Source organism: Halichoeres trimaculatus, unplaced genomic scaffold (genome assembly GCF_033239565.1).
Source record: "Halichoeres trimaculatus isolate MK-OKI-2021-1 unplaced genomic scaffold, fHalTri1.1 fHalTri1_scaffold_1, whole genome shotgun sequence".
NCBI classification, from domain to species: domain Eukaryota; kingdom Metazoa; phylum Chordata; class Actinopteri; order Labriformes; family Labridae; genus Halichoeres; species Halichoeres trimaculatus.
In genome coordinates, this window is record NW_027437179.1 from 18,527,475 (window position 1) to 18,546,642 (window position 19,168).

A 19,168-nucleotide genomic window follows, 5' to 3' on the forward strand; every position below is an offset into this window, starting at 1 on the left:
CATGTGCAATCACAGAGGAGGAGGTGGATGACATAAAAATAAATCCCTCAATTTTATGTCTGAGGAGATGTCTAACATATCAAAACAACAAAAGCTCATAATGAACCTAATAAATGAAATAAAAGAACTAAAAAAGCAAAATGCTGAAAAAGACATAAAAAATATCCTTTCTTTTTAGTAACACAAAAATAACAACATCCTCACAGTGGCATCAGAGGTGATAGCTTTTCATGGTGGATGGAGGATGATGCTGTTGTTCCTTTTTCTATCCGGGGTTGTCTCAATGTCTAAGCTCAAGTTGATGAGTTCTTCAGATATTTCACCTCAGTACAAGTTACAGTGCTCACATATAAATATTTTTGCAATCAGTTCAAAAACACCGAAGAAGCGTAAATCTTGTCCTTGAGGTCAAAAGTACAAGTCGTTTTTTTTAATCCTCTGATGGTGTGAGACAGTTACCAAATCTCAGCTCTTATAACTTGGTCTCCATCACACTCTCCTCTGTGATGGATTTTCCACAGACTGTGATGGATCTGAAATCTTTGGATATCTCCAGCAGGGTCTTCCCTTTGGTCTCAGGCAGGTAGAGGAAGGTAAAAACACAACCCATCAGGCAAATAACAGCAAACAGCACAAAGGCATAAGAGCCCAGGTCAGCCTAAGGGAACAGAGACAATATCAGACATTAGAATGTGTAGTAGGAAGGAAATATTTTAAATTTTTGATTGTGCTGACATGTTTTTAGTTTTCAGGAGTAGAATAACAAAAAGACAGGTTTCCAAATGACTCCAGATATGCTGCTGCTCACTACAGTTCACTTTAGTATATTCCTCCTGTTAGAGATATTTGTGGGGGAAAAACATTGTGTTACTGTACAAGAAAAACATTAAATTTATTAAAAAGACCATTAGTATTTTAACTTAAAGAGGGGGTATTATGCCTTCCCATGTTGTTAACATGGCTCTAATGTAACAACACTGGTTATCCATAAAAACGCGATTTTCAAACTTTTGCAAATTCACAAGTTGTGGAAACACCTGAATCTGACAGTAAACTGCTCTAAACCATCTGTTCTAAAAACAGCACAAGATTTTTATAAGATCTCGCTGAGATAATGAGGTTATTACATGAGGATATTATAACTCATTCATGAAATGGTGGAGGGGTGGGCCCCAAACACAAAGGTCTGCCCACAGCTCTGCCCCCAACGTGCCCCCAGAGGGCTGGCCAATCAGAGTGATGGCGGGTTGTGAAGAGGGGAGCCTTAAAGAGACAGCAGCTGAAATGAAGTTTCAAACCGAGGCTGAAATAAGAGTTTTCTAAACACCTGTGTGAGAATTTTTCTAGATGGACAGTACAAAGCCAAAAAAAAAAAAAAAAAAAAACACAAAAAAACCCTCTTTAAAGTACCATTTGTGCATCTGTTGTAAGTTGTGTTGCTTTTTGTGTCATGCACACTCACAACAAGAAATGGAAAGACAAGACCCAGAAGCGCCAACAGCAACCAACGCTGGATCCCCACCACGACATACGCTGCCAGTCGATCAGACTGGATGAAGATCTCGTTCATGAGGGTCGGAGTAGATCCCGCTGAGCAAACCAGAGACAACAACAGGTATACACTTCATGTATCTCTGTGCAAACACTTTTTATATGTGAGTCAATAACACATCACCCCTGATCACTCAGCTGTTTGAAGCACATACATGGTCCTCCACAGAAGAAGATGATGAAGAGGATGATCACACCAGGGGTAATGTACGGGACCCAAAAGTTGATGTCCTGCACAAAAACAATGAAGCATCAGTTGATGTTTTTTTTATTTCTCTTTCTGATTTAACCCTACTGCTGTCAACCAAGCAGCAATTATAGTGAGATGATATTTTGTAGTGCGGAAATAGATTCATATTTTCAGATTTAAAAATCCCCGCTCTTACTGTTTGTCACCTCTTATGATTAAATTACACTCTAAGAGTGTGTCATGTGGATGGTTGGCGCAGGTTGTTCATGTTCTGTGTTTGGGTTGGTTTATTTTGATTCCAACAATTTGCACATTAATATTCCAAAGTGTTTCTCATAGCAGCAGAACATTGTGTTCAGCCAACCCTGTTGCTCCTTGCAGTTTGATTCTCAAAGGCAGAAAGTGAGAGGTATTTCAAACCCTCTTGTTTGAGTCTGCAGTTAGAGGAAGTAAGAGGATAAAGGTTTCAGCACAGTGCTGGTGATGACGGAGAAGAGACCACAAGTCTGGCAGCTTAAATTGACCAAGAAACTGTGCAGGTGATTGTGCAACGTGTGTAGCTCAAGTTAGCCTACTGAAGCAGCCATATTGTTGGTCATGGACACCAAACTTTTTGTGGCAGTGATATTTTTACAACTTTTTCTCCTGTGTTTGTATTGAGATCCTACATGTAACCTTGGCTACATTGTTTACATGTGAACTCAGCTGTTAGCAGCCTGTAGCATGTCAGTGCTAACTGGTGTAAGCCCTGATGTCTTCCCACAAGGTGAGGACAAAATGCTGGTATGGGCCTTTTTGCACTTACTATTCACTTTCTTATTTTTGTTTTCTTGACAGACATTCACTCACACATATGGACAACTTTGAGTGACAAATCAACGTAGTGAGCATGTTTTTGGACGGTGGGAGAAAACCGGAGTACCCAGGGAGAACCCACACATGCATGGGGAGACCATGCAAACTCCACACAGAAAGGCCCACCAACCAGGTGGGGATTTTAACCCAGGGAATTTGTGACCTTCTTGCTGTGAGGCTGCAGCGCTAACCATTGCGCCACCGTGCAGCCTTTGATTGGTCCTGTGACTTTAATTTTGTTGTACTTGTAACAATGACAATAAAGTTCTATTCTATGCTATATAATCTGGGGTCATAGGATTCAATCTTTTGATTTTACACACCTTAAAAATATATTTAAAAATTCATTTTGTGGACTGCCATTTCATTAGATTTTTACATCAAGAGAGTAACGGTAAAGATTGTTTTTTGTAATTTTTTTAATGCAGTAAGTATAATTATCTATCTGTCTGTCTGTCTGTCTGTCTCTCTCTCTCTCTCTCTCTCTCTCTCTCTCTCTCTATATATATATATATATATATATATATATATATATATATATATATATATATATATATATATATATATATATATATATATATATATATATATATATATATATATATATATATATATGTGTGTGTCATTCAAGTTAAGTAAGCCTTTACATTAAATTCAGTGCTGTCTTTCTTTGTTAGTATCCAAATGAAAAATGCTTACCTTTAGAGTGAGTGTGACTGTGACTAACACCCAGCAGGCTGACATCAGACCATAGCCCACCCAGAACAACACCCTCCTCCCTGCGCGCTCAACCAGCATACCCTGAGAGAAAAAAAGACAAAGAAAAAAAATGAAAAGAATGAATGTAACACTGTGCTAAGATTTGCAATCCTCAATAAAGTACTAAGAAAGCCCAGCAGAACTGTACCTGAGTGAACCAAAACCCATTCCCAAATAAAATTCAATGCTTGGCTCAGTCTGACCTTTTGATGTGCTGAACCAAATGTTGACTTGTTTTTATGCTCCTGTTTTATTGTCTGAGCAACACTCTTAAATCCAATAACAATCTTTTATATCGACTTTTTGGAAATAATAAAAACTGATACAGTGAGCTGACTGGGATAATCATGTGATTTCTGAATAAGATGTTTACAGCGTTCCTTCTGCACCATTCATTCATTCATTCATTCATAAGAAAACACTAAGCTCAGCAGTGTGAACAAGACAGACAGGGGACAATAATTTTCCTCAGATATGAATGTCGTTATGCTCAAAGCCTGTGAGTGAATGACTGAAGGTGAGGCTCACAAACTGCATAAACAGGACGAGTGGTTTTTGACTAAGAGGGAAAAGTGTGTCGTGGGAATGTTGAGTAAATGAACCCTAACCCACCCACTGATGAAAGACAAACAGCATCTTAAACTTCGCCTCTGATCTCTCTCTGCACAGCTCAGGACTTGAACAGAAACAAGACTACACATCATGCCGGGAGAGTCACTCACACTGGAGATGAAGGTGACAATCTCAGTTAATCCAAGACCCAGGGTAACGTAGCGAATCATGTTTTTTGGTATACCTGCCTGCAGGAAGACGTCAAAGGAGAAAATACTGATCTGGAAACAAACAGAAACATAAATTAGAATCTAAGAAGACAGGCTCATCATTCTTTGAAGGACAGAATCAACATGAATCTTTCTGCTTACTGCATTCATGCCTGACATCTGGTTGCAGAAGTAGATGGTGACTATGATGACGAGCTGCCATCGCACAGAGTTGTCCCTCAGGATCTGCATGAAGGTTTTTGGTTGTGCTGCACTGATGATGGCCTGCTCAGCTAACATCTCCTCCATCTCCTGCTTATAGTCCCCTTTACCCCACAGACGCTGCAGAGCTGGAAGATCAGAGACACAACTCCTTATTCACATTTGGAGCATATTTACTGTACAACTGATGAAGTCAAAGCCAACTGCCTGGAAAAAAATAAGCTTCTGATTGATTCTGATTCATTGTATGTCTCAGTTTTGTTTAACCTCTAGCCCCAACCAAGCATCCTGATTGGACAAGAAGTATTCAGTTGGTGCTGTTATACACTGGAAAGGCATGTACTTACAGCAACTACATGCATCAATACCAGTAAAACCAAGTTAATGCCACATTATTGATCAAGCTGTTAGGCTACCTCTGACTTGTTCATCCCTGCTTAATCGACTGAACACAGACTTTTCCCCCTCCTCTTTTGAATGATTGCAACAGGAACACACTAAATGTGTACCAGTTTTCAAATAGGTGGTCAGCAGTAGAGTTCAAATGTGTGCATCTTTGATGTGCACAGAAAATGTTTGTGCTCCTTGTCAACTGTCCAGTTTCTGTCAAGTTGTGATCTAGGTGCGGCCCATACAATGGTTAACAAACAAAAAAGTGATCTGTCATTGCTTTCTGTGGTTTTGTAAGTGAGACGACCTGTAAAAAAAGAGATTACACTCAAGGTGGTGTTGTTTTATATGATACTAGTACGAGAAACAACAAAGCGTTTTAATTGGGTGTGCATTGAACTCAATGAGTGCTGAAATGTGAAAAGCTTCTGTGATTAATGTGGGCTTGTATTGATCGTATCACTCCACCAGAACAATGCACTCTTCTTAATACAGTTCATGTACTTTACATGACATGGTCTTTTCCAGACAGATCAAGCACAGTTATACAATAAACTTAAACAAACAAGTGAACATGAAATAAATGAGTCAACTGAAACATGGAGAAAAACAAAGAGTAGCAGGATGCTAAGCTTGCTCTGAGTGGTAAAGTAAACTCAAAAATTTCAACTTTGAGTTTTTTATCTGTCATCAATGTGATTGAATCTAATGGTTTTTATTATTATTATTATTATTATTATTATTATTATTATTATTATTATTATTATTATTATTATTATTATATCATTTTTGTCTCTTTGTGCCTACTGAAGTTGGGCTTCCACAAACTCTCCCTCAAACAGCAATCTCACAAAAATATGAGGTGACCATGTTCGGAAACTGCAATTTGTCAAGTGTCCAGTTGAGGCTAGCTCTGTATCTGAGAAACCAAATACACAACAAGCAAAAAAAAAGAGGCATTTTCACAGCAGAAATAAACACGTTTTCTGCCTGGTACAAAAAATGTCTTCAGTCTGAATAGCTAACTTATCTAACAGTGCATACTGTATGGAGTCAAATTATTCTCTCAGCAGTTTAGAAGATATTAAGATGACTTGTTGGTCCAATCAGAGGCACTGCTCAGCTGACTTACAGCTGTTAGAGTGGAGGCTCAAAGCCATTCTTGTTTACAATATGTCTTCCAGTAACAATCAGCTTTAAAACTCTGTTTCAGAAACAGAGTGTGATGTCATCTTCTTCTGGCTTCCTGATGCAGCTGTGTGGGGGAGTAATGACACCACTGAATGACATATCTCACAATATGAATCTCCCAGAAGTCGAGAAAGACACACTTTCTGTCAATTTTACTTTAAAGTTGACTGTTGTATTTTTGAGTTTGACCAATCACCTACGAGCTGATCCAACAGGTGCAGCTGATCAGACTGAAGTCTGTGAGAAGCCCTTACGAAGTTCAGGGCTGTTTCTGTTTGTTCTGCTGCCCGCTTAGTACTAACAGTCACTCATATAGTTTAAGTTTGACTTAAATAAATAAGATTGCTATACATCAATGACTGCAAAGATGTTTTGAAATACAAAATATAATTTTAAATATGACTTAAACCACAGTTAATTGAGATAAGTGATTGAAAGTCAGTGGTTAATCATGATTAAAAGAGTTGATTTTGTGACTGTATGTCTTTTTCAGGAGTTTTTTTTTTTTTTTTTTTTTTCAAAACTTTGTGTATAATACAAAAGACTTTTTGACTGGGTATTACATGAATATAGAAATGCTTACCAACCTTTTTTGCAGGCCTCATCTTCACCTTTCTCTATAAATAAGTATCTGGGAGCTTCAGGAAGAAAAGGCAGGACAATAATCTGAACCAATAAGAAGATTGTGGGGACACCCAGGAGGAAATTCCACTGCTCCTCACGTCCAAGAATCTCACTGAAACAAACATCAACAGAAAAAACACCGTTACTACTTTGTTTAAACACTTTTAAAAATGAGCCCATGAAGACTTCTGAGCAGAAGCTCTTTTTGCCACTTCCTCTACTGAAACTCTTTATGTTAAAGACAAAAGAGACCCAAGACTTCATTACAAAAGATACAAACAATCAAAACTGTTCTCCCAGGAGAAACATTAGGTGCACACCTGAGTCCAAAAAACTGCCCTGACAGTTTTCCAAGTGACTGGAAGGTGGAGTAGGACAGAGTCACTAGGCCTCTTATCTTCCTGGGTGAAATTTCTCCCAGGTACATTGAATGGGTGCTGCTGGACAACCCTGCAGGCCAGAGGAAGAAGTAACTCAGCCAGGTGAAAACACAAAGTGTTAGTGTACAGTGTCACAGAGGGGGCTCACCTGCTGAGAAGCCATACAGGATCCTTGATATGATAATCATTTCATATGATTTGGCGTATTTACTCGGCAGCACGATCGCTGCTGCAACAAGTCCAATACAGCTGCTGCAGATCATTGCCTTTTTCCTGATGAAGGAACACACGCTGTTTAAAGTCTGTTCAGGCTTTCAGACAAAATACACTTAGTGCCTCTTTCTCACCTTCCCAGTGTGCCTGTGATAAAATTGACACTGATTGCACCACAGAATCCTCCAACCGCATACAGAGACACAATAAGGGACCAGATCATGGTGACTGTCTGTGGAGACGGAGCCTCTCCGTATCTCTCATAGAGGGTGCTGTTGATGAAGCGCTGTATGAACTAGGCAGAGGTTTGAAGAAAATTTAGAGCTTTGAGAAATTAACAAGAAACTTAACAATGATGCTCTTTTTTGCTTTTCCTCCTTAAATAGACAACAGGAGAAGACAACAACAGCAGGGTGATAAGAAATACTTCCAATGACATGACTCACCGGTGAGGGAGAGCTCAGTCCTGTGGTTTGATAGCCATGTTGAAAGCTCCCACCAACCCCCAGAATAATGATGAGTAGCAGAGCCTTACCCCGGGTCTATGAGGCAGAGGACAGAGCAGAGGAGACTCAGCAGTGATAGGAGCAACACTGAGGCTCTTAACAGAGGAGTGAATACTGGTGCTACTGGGCCAACAGTGCTCACAACCAGCAGTTTGAGGTGTCCAAACCCAGTGATCACAGTCTTTTTCTTAGTGAGGTAAAAATAATGACGCTCAGGCATGAATTGATTTTAGGCAGATAAATAAGGGCTGCAGCAATCATTGCCTCAAAGGCAAATAGATTTGCACCATCAAAGCAATGATAATAATAATAGTCAAATTTCATGAAAACATAAGGGATACACACGTTTTTAACTTTAAAGAAAGACGATATTATTCAGAAACTATATTAAAGTGTTTTTTTACATGTTTTGCGTAGAATTTAAATAATATTTAGCAAATTATAAATTAAAGGCACTTGTAGTTAGTGCTGTTTTGTTCCCCCCTGTGGACAAAATAGTATTATCAAACCTTTTGCTGATTTTGTTCTGTACATCTGATAACCTTTTTTTAAGTCCTGTTTTTAGCAGTCCCATACATCTTTCTCTGTACATCTTTGCTGGGAAACATGCAAAAGAGTCTGTTTCAGCAGTGTACAGTGGGGATACACTGATACTGATCCTGGTATCTATGTATCCGTGCCCCTCAGAACTGGAACAGTGTCGACAGTAAGGGGCCCATCCATGGTGCCAATCCGGGCAACCAGTTCTATGCTTTTTTAAAAATTATTATTATTATTTTTTACCAGCGCTCTTGGCTACTTGATTTCAAATAATACCTCTGGTGCACTTTCTTTGTTTTTTGTTGCGTTACAAGTCTACAGGGAATAAAATTTTACAATTGAATAGAATTTCTGTACATCCTGAAGCTTTGCTTTTATCAAACTGCTGGTAAATTTTAAGATTTTATAGTTAAAATTAGGTCTGGGCAACGATTAAAACTTTTAATCGTAATTAATCGCATGATTTCCCTGATTAATCATAATTAATCGCATTGTGAAAGTGCCATTACACCTGTCATGCAAACACTAAATCAGTACATACAGTAATAGTTAAAATAAAAACTAACTTTGGTAATTCTTTCTACTCATTTTTTGCCTTTTACCCAAAAAATTACCAGTCTTATCCCACAGTAGGGCATGCAGGTTATTGTTTAATGCTGTAATTGGATTGGATCAGATCAGATTGGTATCGGTCGATACCCAAAGCCAGGTATTGGTATCGGAACCAGAACCAGCAAAGTTGGATCTTTAGTGTACACTCAGTCACTTCGTCTCACACACTGCAGCAGTGATTAGGGTCAGGGTCAAGGTTTTGCTTTTGTAGCCCATACTGTTTTCACTCTGTGTCATAACCAGCCAAAAACTTATCACAGAAGCTTTGATCATGGGATTTAATGTATTCATTTATCTTGTGTTTGAACCTGCGTCCTGGGTGTCTCAGGTTATGTTTGCATATGCTTGTGTATATGTAAGTATATAAGTGTGTGTCGGTGTGAGGGTACATAAGGTGTGTTGTTTTTTGGATGTGTTTTCTGATTACTTTATGATGTTATTGTACTTCTGTTAGCTGTCTCACACCAGCTGGATAAGATCCTAGAATATTTTTGCTGACTTCCAGTTAATGTGTCTGAAAATCCTACGAGGGATAGGCCATGTTTATATGTTTATATGTTTATGATCAGATATGAAAATTCATTCACATTATCTATTCATTCATGGTAAAACGGCATAGACTTGTGAAATTACAGAACTACTTCAAACTATTTTATCTAACCTTATTTTTTTTACCAGAAATATTCTCATTGAGATGCAAAACCTATTTTACAAGGGGATCTTGGCCAAGACAGCAGTCAGACAACAGACAACAACAAATAAATATGACATTGGTTGATAAATTAGAGGTTTTCAGCAATAAAACGCATGCACAAGCTCATCATATGATCTTTAATCCTCGTTTTAGAATAAGCCAAACTAACAAAATTATCCAGTTTCAGGTGACCTTTTGGCTCAGACCAGAGTAAAGGAGGAAAAATACTGACAGCACTTTGACCAAAGACAGTGGAAGTCTGAGGAACAACAGACAGTCTGTCTGTGACCCTTACCAAAGGTTACAGCCAGTGACAACCTTGGAAGTCAGTAAGTCATGTAGGAAAATGTGTTACAGACATTTGTGAATTAAAGTTTTAAAGGATTAAGACACTGAAAAAATAAAATAGAGTAACTTATTTTTACCAGTAGGTCCTCCATCAAAAGAAGATCATCTATTTCAGCTGTAGCTCTGTTGGACACCAATGAGTAGGCCTATGTGTAGCTGTATATGACCATAATTCTGGGTCGTTTGATAAGTCTCAGTTATCATAATGTTACAGTCCCAAACTCTTTTCAGAAATGCATCCAGAAAAAAAAAACACACACACACACATCACCTCGGATCAAGGCTTTAAGTCTAAGACCCCATAACTTCCAGCATCTGAAAATTTGAACAAACTTCTTCTTTTATCCATCTTTATCTGCAAAACCCCAGTTCACAACACCTGTTATCTCAATACACAGTACATGAAATGCAAGTCAAGAAAACCACATTCTTTGTTACATTAGGAACTAACATCCAACATCAATCCACCATTACCAACACACTGTGCAAGGATTAGCGAGTGAAAAAAATGTCTCTTTGATAGCACAAAAGCAATATGATAAAGCACATTAATGGCTATAATGCCGGTAAATAAATGTAAAAGTGGAGCATCATAAACTATTATCCATGTCCAAAAGAAAGTGTTTGATATTGATACTCATAAATGGTCTTAATGAATAAGGAAAACAAAGTGTGTTTAATTTATAGTTTAATGTCAATATCTGACAAATCAAACTGATAAATCACATATATGCAAAAGCAAATAGTGTCTGTTTGCTATTTATTTAATGCATCACAAGTTGTTCTTTGTGTTATAGTGGATTTTTTCTAAGTTTCACCGGGTTATTTTTTCAGTATCTTGAGAACAACCAACGTGTAGCTCCTTTTTTTATTCTCCACAACAGTGTCGACTTCATGTGATCGTATGATCCATGCTTTGAGCATTGAATACCTCTGTCACCACAGAAAGATGGGTTAGAGAACAGGCTTTAATGGAGGCTGATTAAAAAATGTTACCATCTGTTGCATTGATTCATACTTAATGCTCTTTGATTAACAATTAAGTTTTACTTTGTTTGTGGTCAGTCAGTCTCCTTATCATCTGAGAAAACAAATCAATTCTCGGATGATCCCATATCCTAACAACATGAAAAAAAACATCATTTGCAAACATACCTGTTCTGGACCTTCATGCCTAAAACCTATATTTAAGTCTCAATGTCTTTGAACAGTATTATCACACAGAAAAGAAATCTTTGTGGTGCTTTAAGAAATTGAGTTGTTACACTAAATCTTGTTCCACAGATTGAGATTTTACTCCCATCTGCATCTGTACAGAAAACATCATTTGGTACTTTGTGTCTAAGATAATACCCAAATGTGAAATAATGTGCTCAGAGATGTGTTATTTTTGGTAGTGAATGGCTAGTTTAAAGAGTAACTCTGAGACTGACGAGCCAAAATGACTCAGCTAAAAGCTGCAATTCAACTGAGTCACTGAGGCAAATAGAAAAAAACAACTTGTTAGTGCCAAACATCAGATTATTATAACCTTTTCTCTGCTAACTGGAACTTGTTGTCTGTTGTTATTCTTGGTTAACCCAGGAAAAAAACATGTTTTCTCAGATTCATGATGTCACTGTCTAAACTGTCTTGTTAACTTTCCTAAAGTCTGTATTTAAAATGCAAGAGCTTTATGTAAATGAACTTGAGAAGTTAGTGGAGAAAAACCTACCAGCTTTTGCAGAAATGTTTCCATTCTGTCCTCACTGTCATGAACTGTAAAGTGCATATGTCCAGGCTGCACCGCTCTCCGTTAGCCACTTCAAACTGGTTATCATTAACTTTTGGACTTTATGGCTACAAAATAATGTGACAATGTTCTCCCCGAGTGAGTAACTCATCTGCCATGTGGAGTGCATGTTGCTCTGCTGGAGAATCCAAGCTTGCTTTGGTTACAGAAGATTGTGTTTGTGTGATGTACAGTTATCACTCTATAGCCTTTATCTGTTCAGTCAAGTGAAGTCAATAACATCAAATATACACAGAAGTTTTTGGCAGTTACAAAGGTAACATACATGTATCTCCTTAAAATTTGATTGTCTTTACATGGGTCTTTGAATGTGGTGTAATAAAAAGTTAAACCTTCAAATATTCTATGTTCATTGCATTGAGGATACTTCAAGCCTTTTTTGTTTTTTTAGTTGAGATGATTAAGGTCTAAAACTCATGAAAATAAGAAAAAACTATTGAAAGCTGTTAGACTATTGTGCAAGGTCATTCAAAGGAAGGAATTTAAATATTATGACCTATGAATATGGATCAATTACAGGTCATCTGCAAAGTATTTACATCACTTCACTTTTCCAACATTTCTTATGTAAAAGCTTTTTTTTTTTTTTTTCATATGTATCAAAAATAGAAAAATAAGATATCAAATGTACATAGAATGCAGCTATAACATAACAACGCAGGAAAAAAGTGAAGTGATGTGAATACTTTCCAGATACACTGTACACACTCTGCATCATTTTTGTGTGGCCTGTGTCTGTAACACTCCTGAGGTGTTACAGAAGCCCAGATTGCTTTGATAGCAGCCTCCAGCTGATCTCTATCTTGGGGTCAGGAGTTTCACATCTTTCTTCCATAGATCCTCTTTGGGATCCAGGTCAGGATGATTTGCAATCAAACATACTAATATAGTCTGCAAGCTAATTGTTTTGATGCTGGACAAACAAATAGAATAAACATCTCCATAAATTTGTCAGCAGATGGAAGCATGAAGTATTTTCAAATCTCCTGGCAGACAGCTGCATTGAATCTTTCAATTTTTTGGGGGGGCTGCAGTCACCCTTGTTGTTTTACTGACCACGTGTTGTCTTTCTAGTTTACTTTACATTTATATGCTACAGTCAAGCGGCAACCTCCAATCTAAAAATACGAGACAATGCGGAAGTGCTAAAATCTGCTGTTTCTCAAGTGGCTGGCTCCGGATGTACTGGAAGTCACATACACACCAAGCCAAAAAAAAAGCTGTTTTCAAAGCAGAAATTAAACTAATTACAGCCTTGCTCAAAAATGTCTCCTGTCTCACTTAATTGAGTATCTGCACACATTGTACGTGACTGACGGGTGCCCTATAGCTGTACTCAAAGCCCTTGCGGCTTCCAATATGGCTGTGATAGCCGATTCACTTCAAAATACATTTCAGAAAGATGAGTGACATACATTGACAGACTCAGGAGACTGCGTCTATTAATTATACATTCTATAGCTACAGTATGTCACTCTGTAAACAGCCAGTATGTTAGGTTGGGTCTTCTGGACAACTGTTATATCAGTAGTCTTCCTTGTGATTTTGATTGTGCACACTAAACTGGACTGAGAAACACATACTATCCATTCTGTTTGAATGGTGGCAAAAAAAAAATTGAAATATTTTCTTTTACAAGCTTTAGACTGGAGGCCACGGTTGTCTCTATAAAGATTAATTTGCATAAGGAGACCAGATTATGTTTTCACTTTCTTAAACAACTGGTAGAAAATACTGTTTCTTTTTTCTTTTTTTTTTTAACACTTTCATGCCAGCATCTCCTGTATGTGTGAAAACTAATCTTTAAACATGTAAAAATTCATGGCTAAAATATGTTTGTCTTACTGTAGGATCTCAAAGACAAGCATTCTCTTTTTCACCACAGACAGCAGAGCAGCGCAAAGAAGCAAACTGAGCAATCCACACTAGGTTTGGTTGATAATAGATAATAATGATACACATTCCTTAATTTTATTTTTTAAAGCATTTGTTTCAGAGCAGCCCTCTGCTCTAGCCTGCAACATTTATGTTATTGCAGTGCAATTTTTTTTTTAACTTGAAATTTCTTGTGACTTCCCTGTATTTTTTCACTTTGTCTACCTTTTATGTTTGCTGTCTTTTTATTGCTTCATAAAAGTAGCAGGATTTCCCAATAGCACAATGTGCCAGACAAATAAAGTTAAATGTAATATAATACTTTGACTGACGCATTGCATAACAGAAGGATTACACAGATGTAATGATCCGTAACGGGCGTGTTCAATGCAAAATGTCATGAGATCACATCAGCACTTTGGCTTCTTTTTGGCAGTTTATGGCAAATTATGTTCATAAAACTTTGGTTTACCATCTCCTAGGGCCCACAACAACTTTGATTGGGCTTTATGGTTTCCTTTAGGAAGTTTTTAGGTGTTTATTGGTCTACTCCTGCTTATTAAATCTTACAATGGGAGAGATGGAAAACTTTAGAATACACTAGTTGAAGGCTGTCACATTTCAAATTCATTATGATAGACAAACTTTGATCTGAGCAGACTTCAAGGGTGCTGTGGGCTCTAATTGAAACGTTTACTTTAGGTCCAGAAAAAGGCAGTTTGTAACTAAAGAAAAAAGGAGACATGAACAGCAAATACATAATTTAGAAGCTGAAAGTAACCCAGGTCTCAAATGTCTGGAAATCATTACTACTAGCCGATCTGTGGCATCATTAAGTTATCGTCTGGCTCCAGCAGAGGGCAGTAAACTTTTATTTCGTGGTTTAATCTCAGGCTGCTCCGCTCTTTAGTCCCCTCACAGTCTGACGCTCCGCCGGAAACAAAGCAGTTGAGTGTTTTCCGTAGTCATCGTAGATTAGCAGGCAACGACAGTTAGTGGTCCTAACAAAGAAAACCCTTTAGTTTGTATCTTTGAAGCTGTATTTGTAGATCAAAATGCCGCTGGAGAACCTGGAGGAAGAGGGTCTGCCCAAGAACCCTGATCTGAGGATAGCACAGCTGAAGTTCCTGCTGACGATGGACGGTCACAGACAGGATGCTAAAGTGAAGACTGAGCTCATGGACGCGATCAAAGCGAACAGTGAGTTAGCAGAAAAGTGCACTGCCGTAACTGACGATAGCAACCACAGGCAGGACAATATATAAACACTTAACTATAAACACATAAATTCTTTACTGGTACCGCATTTTTTTCGTCACACTGACAGACGTCTGAAATATACCAAAGCAGACATCGGGGACTGTTGGGGGAGTTAGCATTCCAGCTAGCTGTTAGCAAGCGTCAGCTAGCCATCACGAAATGTTTACGCAGGTGTTTATGGAATTTTGGCTCATGTTTTACTACACTTGCATCAAATACAATGGGAGGCCTTTATGAATTTTTGCAAATTCATTCAACTGTTTTAAAAGTTAAATTGAAGGCAGACTAAACGTTGGAGTTCATGTCTTATTTGATTCTTAAATGATGTTGCGTTCAGGGTTTGAACATGAGTCAAACGAAACTACAACGCAAGTTTCATTCCACAACCGCTGTATTGCTTATTTACGTTTTGATGTAATTCATTTGTTTGCTTTCCCGTCCACAGACATGGCGCCATACTATGAGGGTCTGTGTAAAGATCTGAAATGGCAGCTGGACAGTGACCTCCTGAACAAAATGAAAAAGGCCAACGAGGAGGAGCTGAAGCGCCTGGATGATGTTCTGGAGGACGCAGAGAAGAACCTGGGAGAGAGCGAGATCAGGGATGCTATGATGGCCAAGGCTGAATATCTGATCCGAATTGGAGACAAGGTAAATCTTCAACATACACCCACGACATTATTGTACAATTGTGCTCTAAATTTTACATAACTTTACAGAGGTTAAGAAATATTGTAGATTTTTGGAAATGTAACACTGGGTAATATTATCATGTAGAAGCCTTTCTTTTATTTAGAGATTGGGGTCAGGTTAAGCCATTTATCATATTTATCCCCTTTAAAATCATAATCATATCTATAGTCACTGCAATGGCCCTTATCAACAGTTTGCATACCCTTAAATGATTGGCCTGATAATAACCACACAGTTTGACACACATAGGTTTAAATAGCTTTTAGGGGTAAGTATCCACTCCTATGGCGTGTGTGTCATCTGTGTTTAATAGTTATTGAGTTTCAAAGCTCTGGAGAGAGCTCTGCAGATTTCATCTATGGCTTCGAATATTTTCTGGGTAGTGGGCTATTGGGAAAGTACAGGAGCTGTCCGAGAACCTCTGAGAACAGGTAGTTGAACTTTACAGATCAGGAAATGGGTAGAAAAAGATGTTCAAAGATTTATAAAAAGCCAATAAGTAGTGTTCAAACTGTGTTAAAGAACTATCAAATTTGTGTTTGTATTCTATATATTCTATATATTATTCTAGAATATGTCAATACCAACATGGGACGGGACTAGATAAGCTCTGCTTCTCCCGTCTTCCCTTTTCGGACATGTACAATGAGATCATCTTTTGACAATGTGTGATGTTGTATTGTGTGCTGACATGACTGAAATAAAAATCAATTCAATTCAATATTCTACCAGAGTGTGCAAACCTATTAGAACTGTATGTGATATAGACAGTTCAGACCTCCATGGCACCCCTAACAAAATTTAGTGACAGCCTTTTGAACCTGTCCTTATGAGCAAGTTAAATATTTATCACAGCTGCACAGACACATCTGACCCCTGCTGCTAGATGAACTGGAGTATACCTGCATGCAACAAGAAAAATATGCAACATTGTGTCCCATAACATTGCCACAAATAAGAAACAAGCATGTGTTTAAGCTTTTGACTACATGTTTTGAATGTCAGTTATTAAGGTGTTAGTGGAAAACCTGATTTTTCCCTCAGGAAAGTGGAAACTGGATGGATATTATTCTTTTCATTTCAACAAAGGCTGAAATTTCCTTATGCTTGCTTTTGTCCTTCTGTTTTTACTGGCTTAGAGTGTCAGAACTGAAGAAGGATATCGCTGAGTTTTGGTGCAGACAATTCACCAATTCATCATGTTAAACAACTAGATGCACTACAAGTTGCTTTGATTGAACACCTACTGAATACTGTAGATTGTTACAGCATCATTTTATTGCTGTATCCGTCAAAGATCCATCGCTGTTCTTTTCTCACATTAATCAGCGTAGCTTTTATCAGACTCAAAGTCGTCAGTACCACTTAAGCCTGTGTGCAGTTTGCCTTTCATCGAACAAATGACACTCTCAGCTCCACAATAAAAAACATCAGCTCGTCTTTTTTACTTGCACTCCACAGCTGACCTGAGGGGAATATTAAATCATGTAATTGATGCACATACACTGATATTTAAAATTCTCCACAGGAGGGCGCTCTGACTGCTTTTAGGAAAACCTATGACAAGACGGTGGCCCTTGGTCACAGACTAGACATCGTCTTCTACCTGTTGAGGATCGGCCTCTTCTACATGGACAGCGACCTTATCACACGCAACTCAGAGAAGGCAAAGAGGTAAAAGCTCTTGAATCCTCACCCTGAGTTATTTACACAGTGTCAGTAATCTTTTCAGTGCTCATCCACCTCTGTATCTGTATCCACAGCCTCATTGAGGAGGGGGGTGACTGGGACCGGAGGAATCGTCTAAAGGTGTACCAGGGCCTGTACTGTGTGGCCATCAGAGACTTCAAACAAGCTGCTGAGCTCTTCCTCGACACGGTGTCCACTTTCACCTCATATGAGCTCATGGACTACAAGACCTTTGTCACCTACACAGTTTACGTCTGCATGATTGCCCTCAAGAGGCCTGACCTCAGAGAAAAGGTAGACCACAGAGAAAGAGTCTATATTCATATTCCAAGTCTACAGGCAGTTAAAAGATGGGTTTCGCATCATGTTTGTGTTCAAGATGTTTGATATATCCTTGCCAGGTACACCGGTTTCAAGTCTGCACAAATGTTTTTGTTTTGCTCAGGTAATAAAGGGAGCAGAGATCTTGGAGGTGCTACACAGTCTGCCTTCTGTCCGCCAGTATCTGTTCTCCCTGTACGAGTGCCGTTACTCTGTTTTCTTCCAGTCTTTGGGTGAGGAAGCGTTCTGCTAATGGCATAAATCATAGAAAAATGACTAAGAAACACTCTTGTAGTCACTTGTGTGACTCCATAATGATGATGATTCTCTCCACAGCCATGGTGGAGCAGGAGATGAAGAAGGACTGGCTTTTTGCGCCACACTACCGTTACTACGTGAGGGAGATGAGGATCCAGGCCTACAGCCAGCTGCTGGAGTCCTACCGCTCCCTCACCCTGGGTTACATGGCTGAGGCGTTTGGCGTCAGCACGGAGTTCATTGACCAGTGAGTTTTCGTACTCCAAATCCTCTGATGAGACATGAGAAAAATTGATTAATTACACTGGTTGAACTTTTTTTTTTTATCACAGTTTATGAGTGGAGGTGTTAGAGAACATTTACATACTTCTGTCAGATAAGCTTGTGCTCCATATTTAGATTCAAGGCAGATCAGCATTGTTTGAGAGGGATCTTACAGAATTCGGCTAAAACTTTGAGTCTCTACGTGCCAAGTTACGAGGCTGGAGTGCAACAAAATAACAAAGGCTCAAAAATTAGATGATATGACCTAAATCTCATTCCTAGCTTCCCCTGTTTTCTCAAAAGAAGCAGGCATCAGTATTGACTAGTGTCAATATTTTCCTTACAATTTTTTTTTTTTTTTAATGTTACTCTGATTTTTCCCTGTTCACAAGTAAAGTGAGAATTTGGACAGAGGTGGTTGTAACTATATGCAGTGGAACTTCACCCTGCACTAAATATCAGGTGCTCTTTCGCACACGGTGAAGTTCCATGAGGAGAAATGTGAACCCAACGATGTTCTAACAACATTCCATCATGAAAATTATATAAATAACAAAAGGCAATTTAGTCTGGTGAATTAAAAAAAACAAGGTAAAGACCTGATTTATGAGAGAGGGAACTCTAAATCACTTCTGCTGTGATCTGGTGCTTTATGGAAAATAAAATTAACTCGACTTCCAGGGGGGAAACACCGATATGACTCTTGGGCAAAGTGACATCACTCCATGAATTTTTGGTGCATATGAATCTGCAGAGAATATAGATTCAGGGAAATATTTGATTTCTTACTGATCATGCTCTCCTTCCTCAGGGAACTGTCCCGGTTCATTGCTGCTGGCCGTCTCCACTGTAAAATTGATAAAGTAAATGAGATTGTGGAAACAAACAGGTAAAATTCTGAAAGTACTTCCAGATTTAAGTCATTGGACTAAGACATGGACAGAACTCTAAAGCCCTTTTACTTTTCCTTACAGACCTGATAGCAAAAACTGGCAGTATCAGGAAACCATCAAGAAGGGCGACCTGCTGCTCAACAGAGTCCAGAAGCTGTCAAGAGTTATCAACATGTAACAACTGAGGCCATATTTTCTCACCAAAGCAAGACTCCCACCTTGCTCCTTCGTATGCCTGATCCTGTAGTTTGATTGACAAAGTGACTCTTATGTGTACATAATAAAAT

The 19,168-nt window shown here is 38.5% G+C and overlaps 2 protein-coding genes across 2 annotated transcripts; one reads left to right on the plus strand and one right to left on the minus strand.

Annotated features, from left to right (window-relative positions):
- Positions 1-472: 472 nt before the first annotated feature.
- Positions 473-11,607, minus strand: slc2a9l1 (solute carrier family 2 member 9, like 1). Its single transcript, XM_074679411.1, has 12 exons — positions 11,551-11,607; positions 7,583-7,678; positions 7,271-7,431; positions 7,072-7,196; positions 6,864-6,993; positions 6,507-6,655; positions 4,279-4,466; positions 4,078-4,188; positions 3,296-3,397; positions 1,707-1,782; positions 1,463-1,590; positions 473-658 (listed from the first exon to the last, which is right to left on the minus strand). Exons 1-12 carry the CDS (start codon positions 11,605-11,607, stop codon positions 473-475), a joined length of 1,509 nt encoding a protein of 502 aa, XP_074535512.1.
- Positions 11,608-14,427: 2,820 nt separating this feature from the next.
- psmd6 (proteasome 26S subunit, non-ATPase 6) lies at positions 14,428-19,161 on the plus strand. Its single transcript, XM_074668019.1, has 8 exons — positions 14,428-14,703; positions 15,209-15,414; positions 16,985-17,130; positions 17,220-17,439; positions 17,591-17,699; positions 17,803-17,971; positions 18,800-18,877; positions 18,963-19,161. Exons 1-8 carry the CDS (start codon positions 14,559-14,561, stop codon positions 19,057-19,059), a joined length of 1,170 nt encoding a protein of 389 aa, XP_074524120.1. The 5' UTR covers positions 14,428-14,558; the 3' UTR covers positions 19,060-19,161.
- The last annotated feature ends 7 nt before the right edge of the window (positions 19,162-19,168 follow it).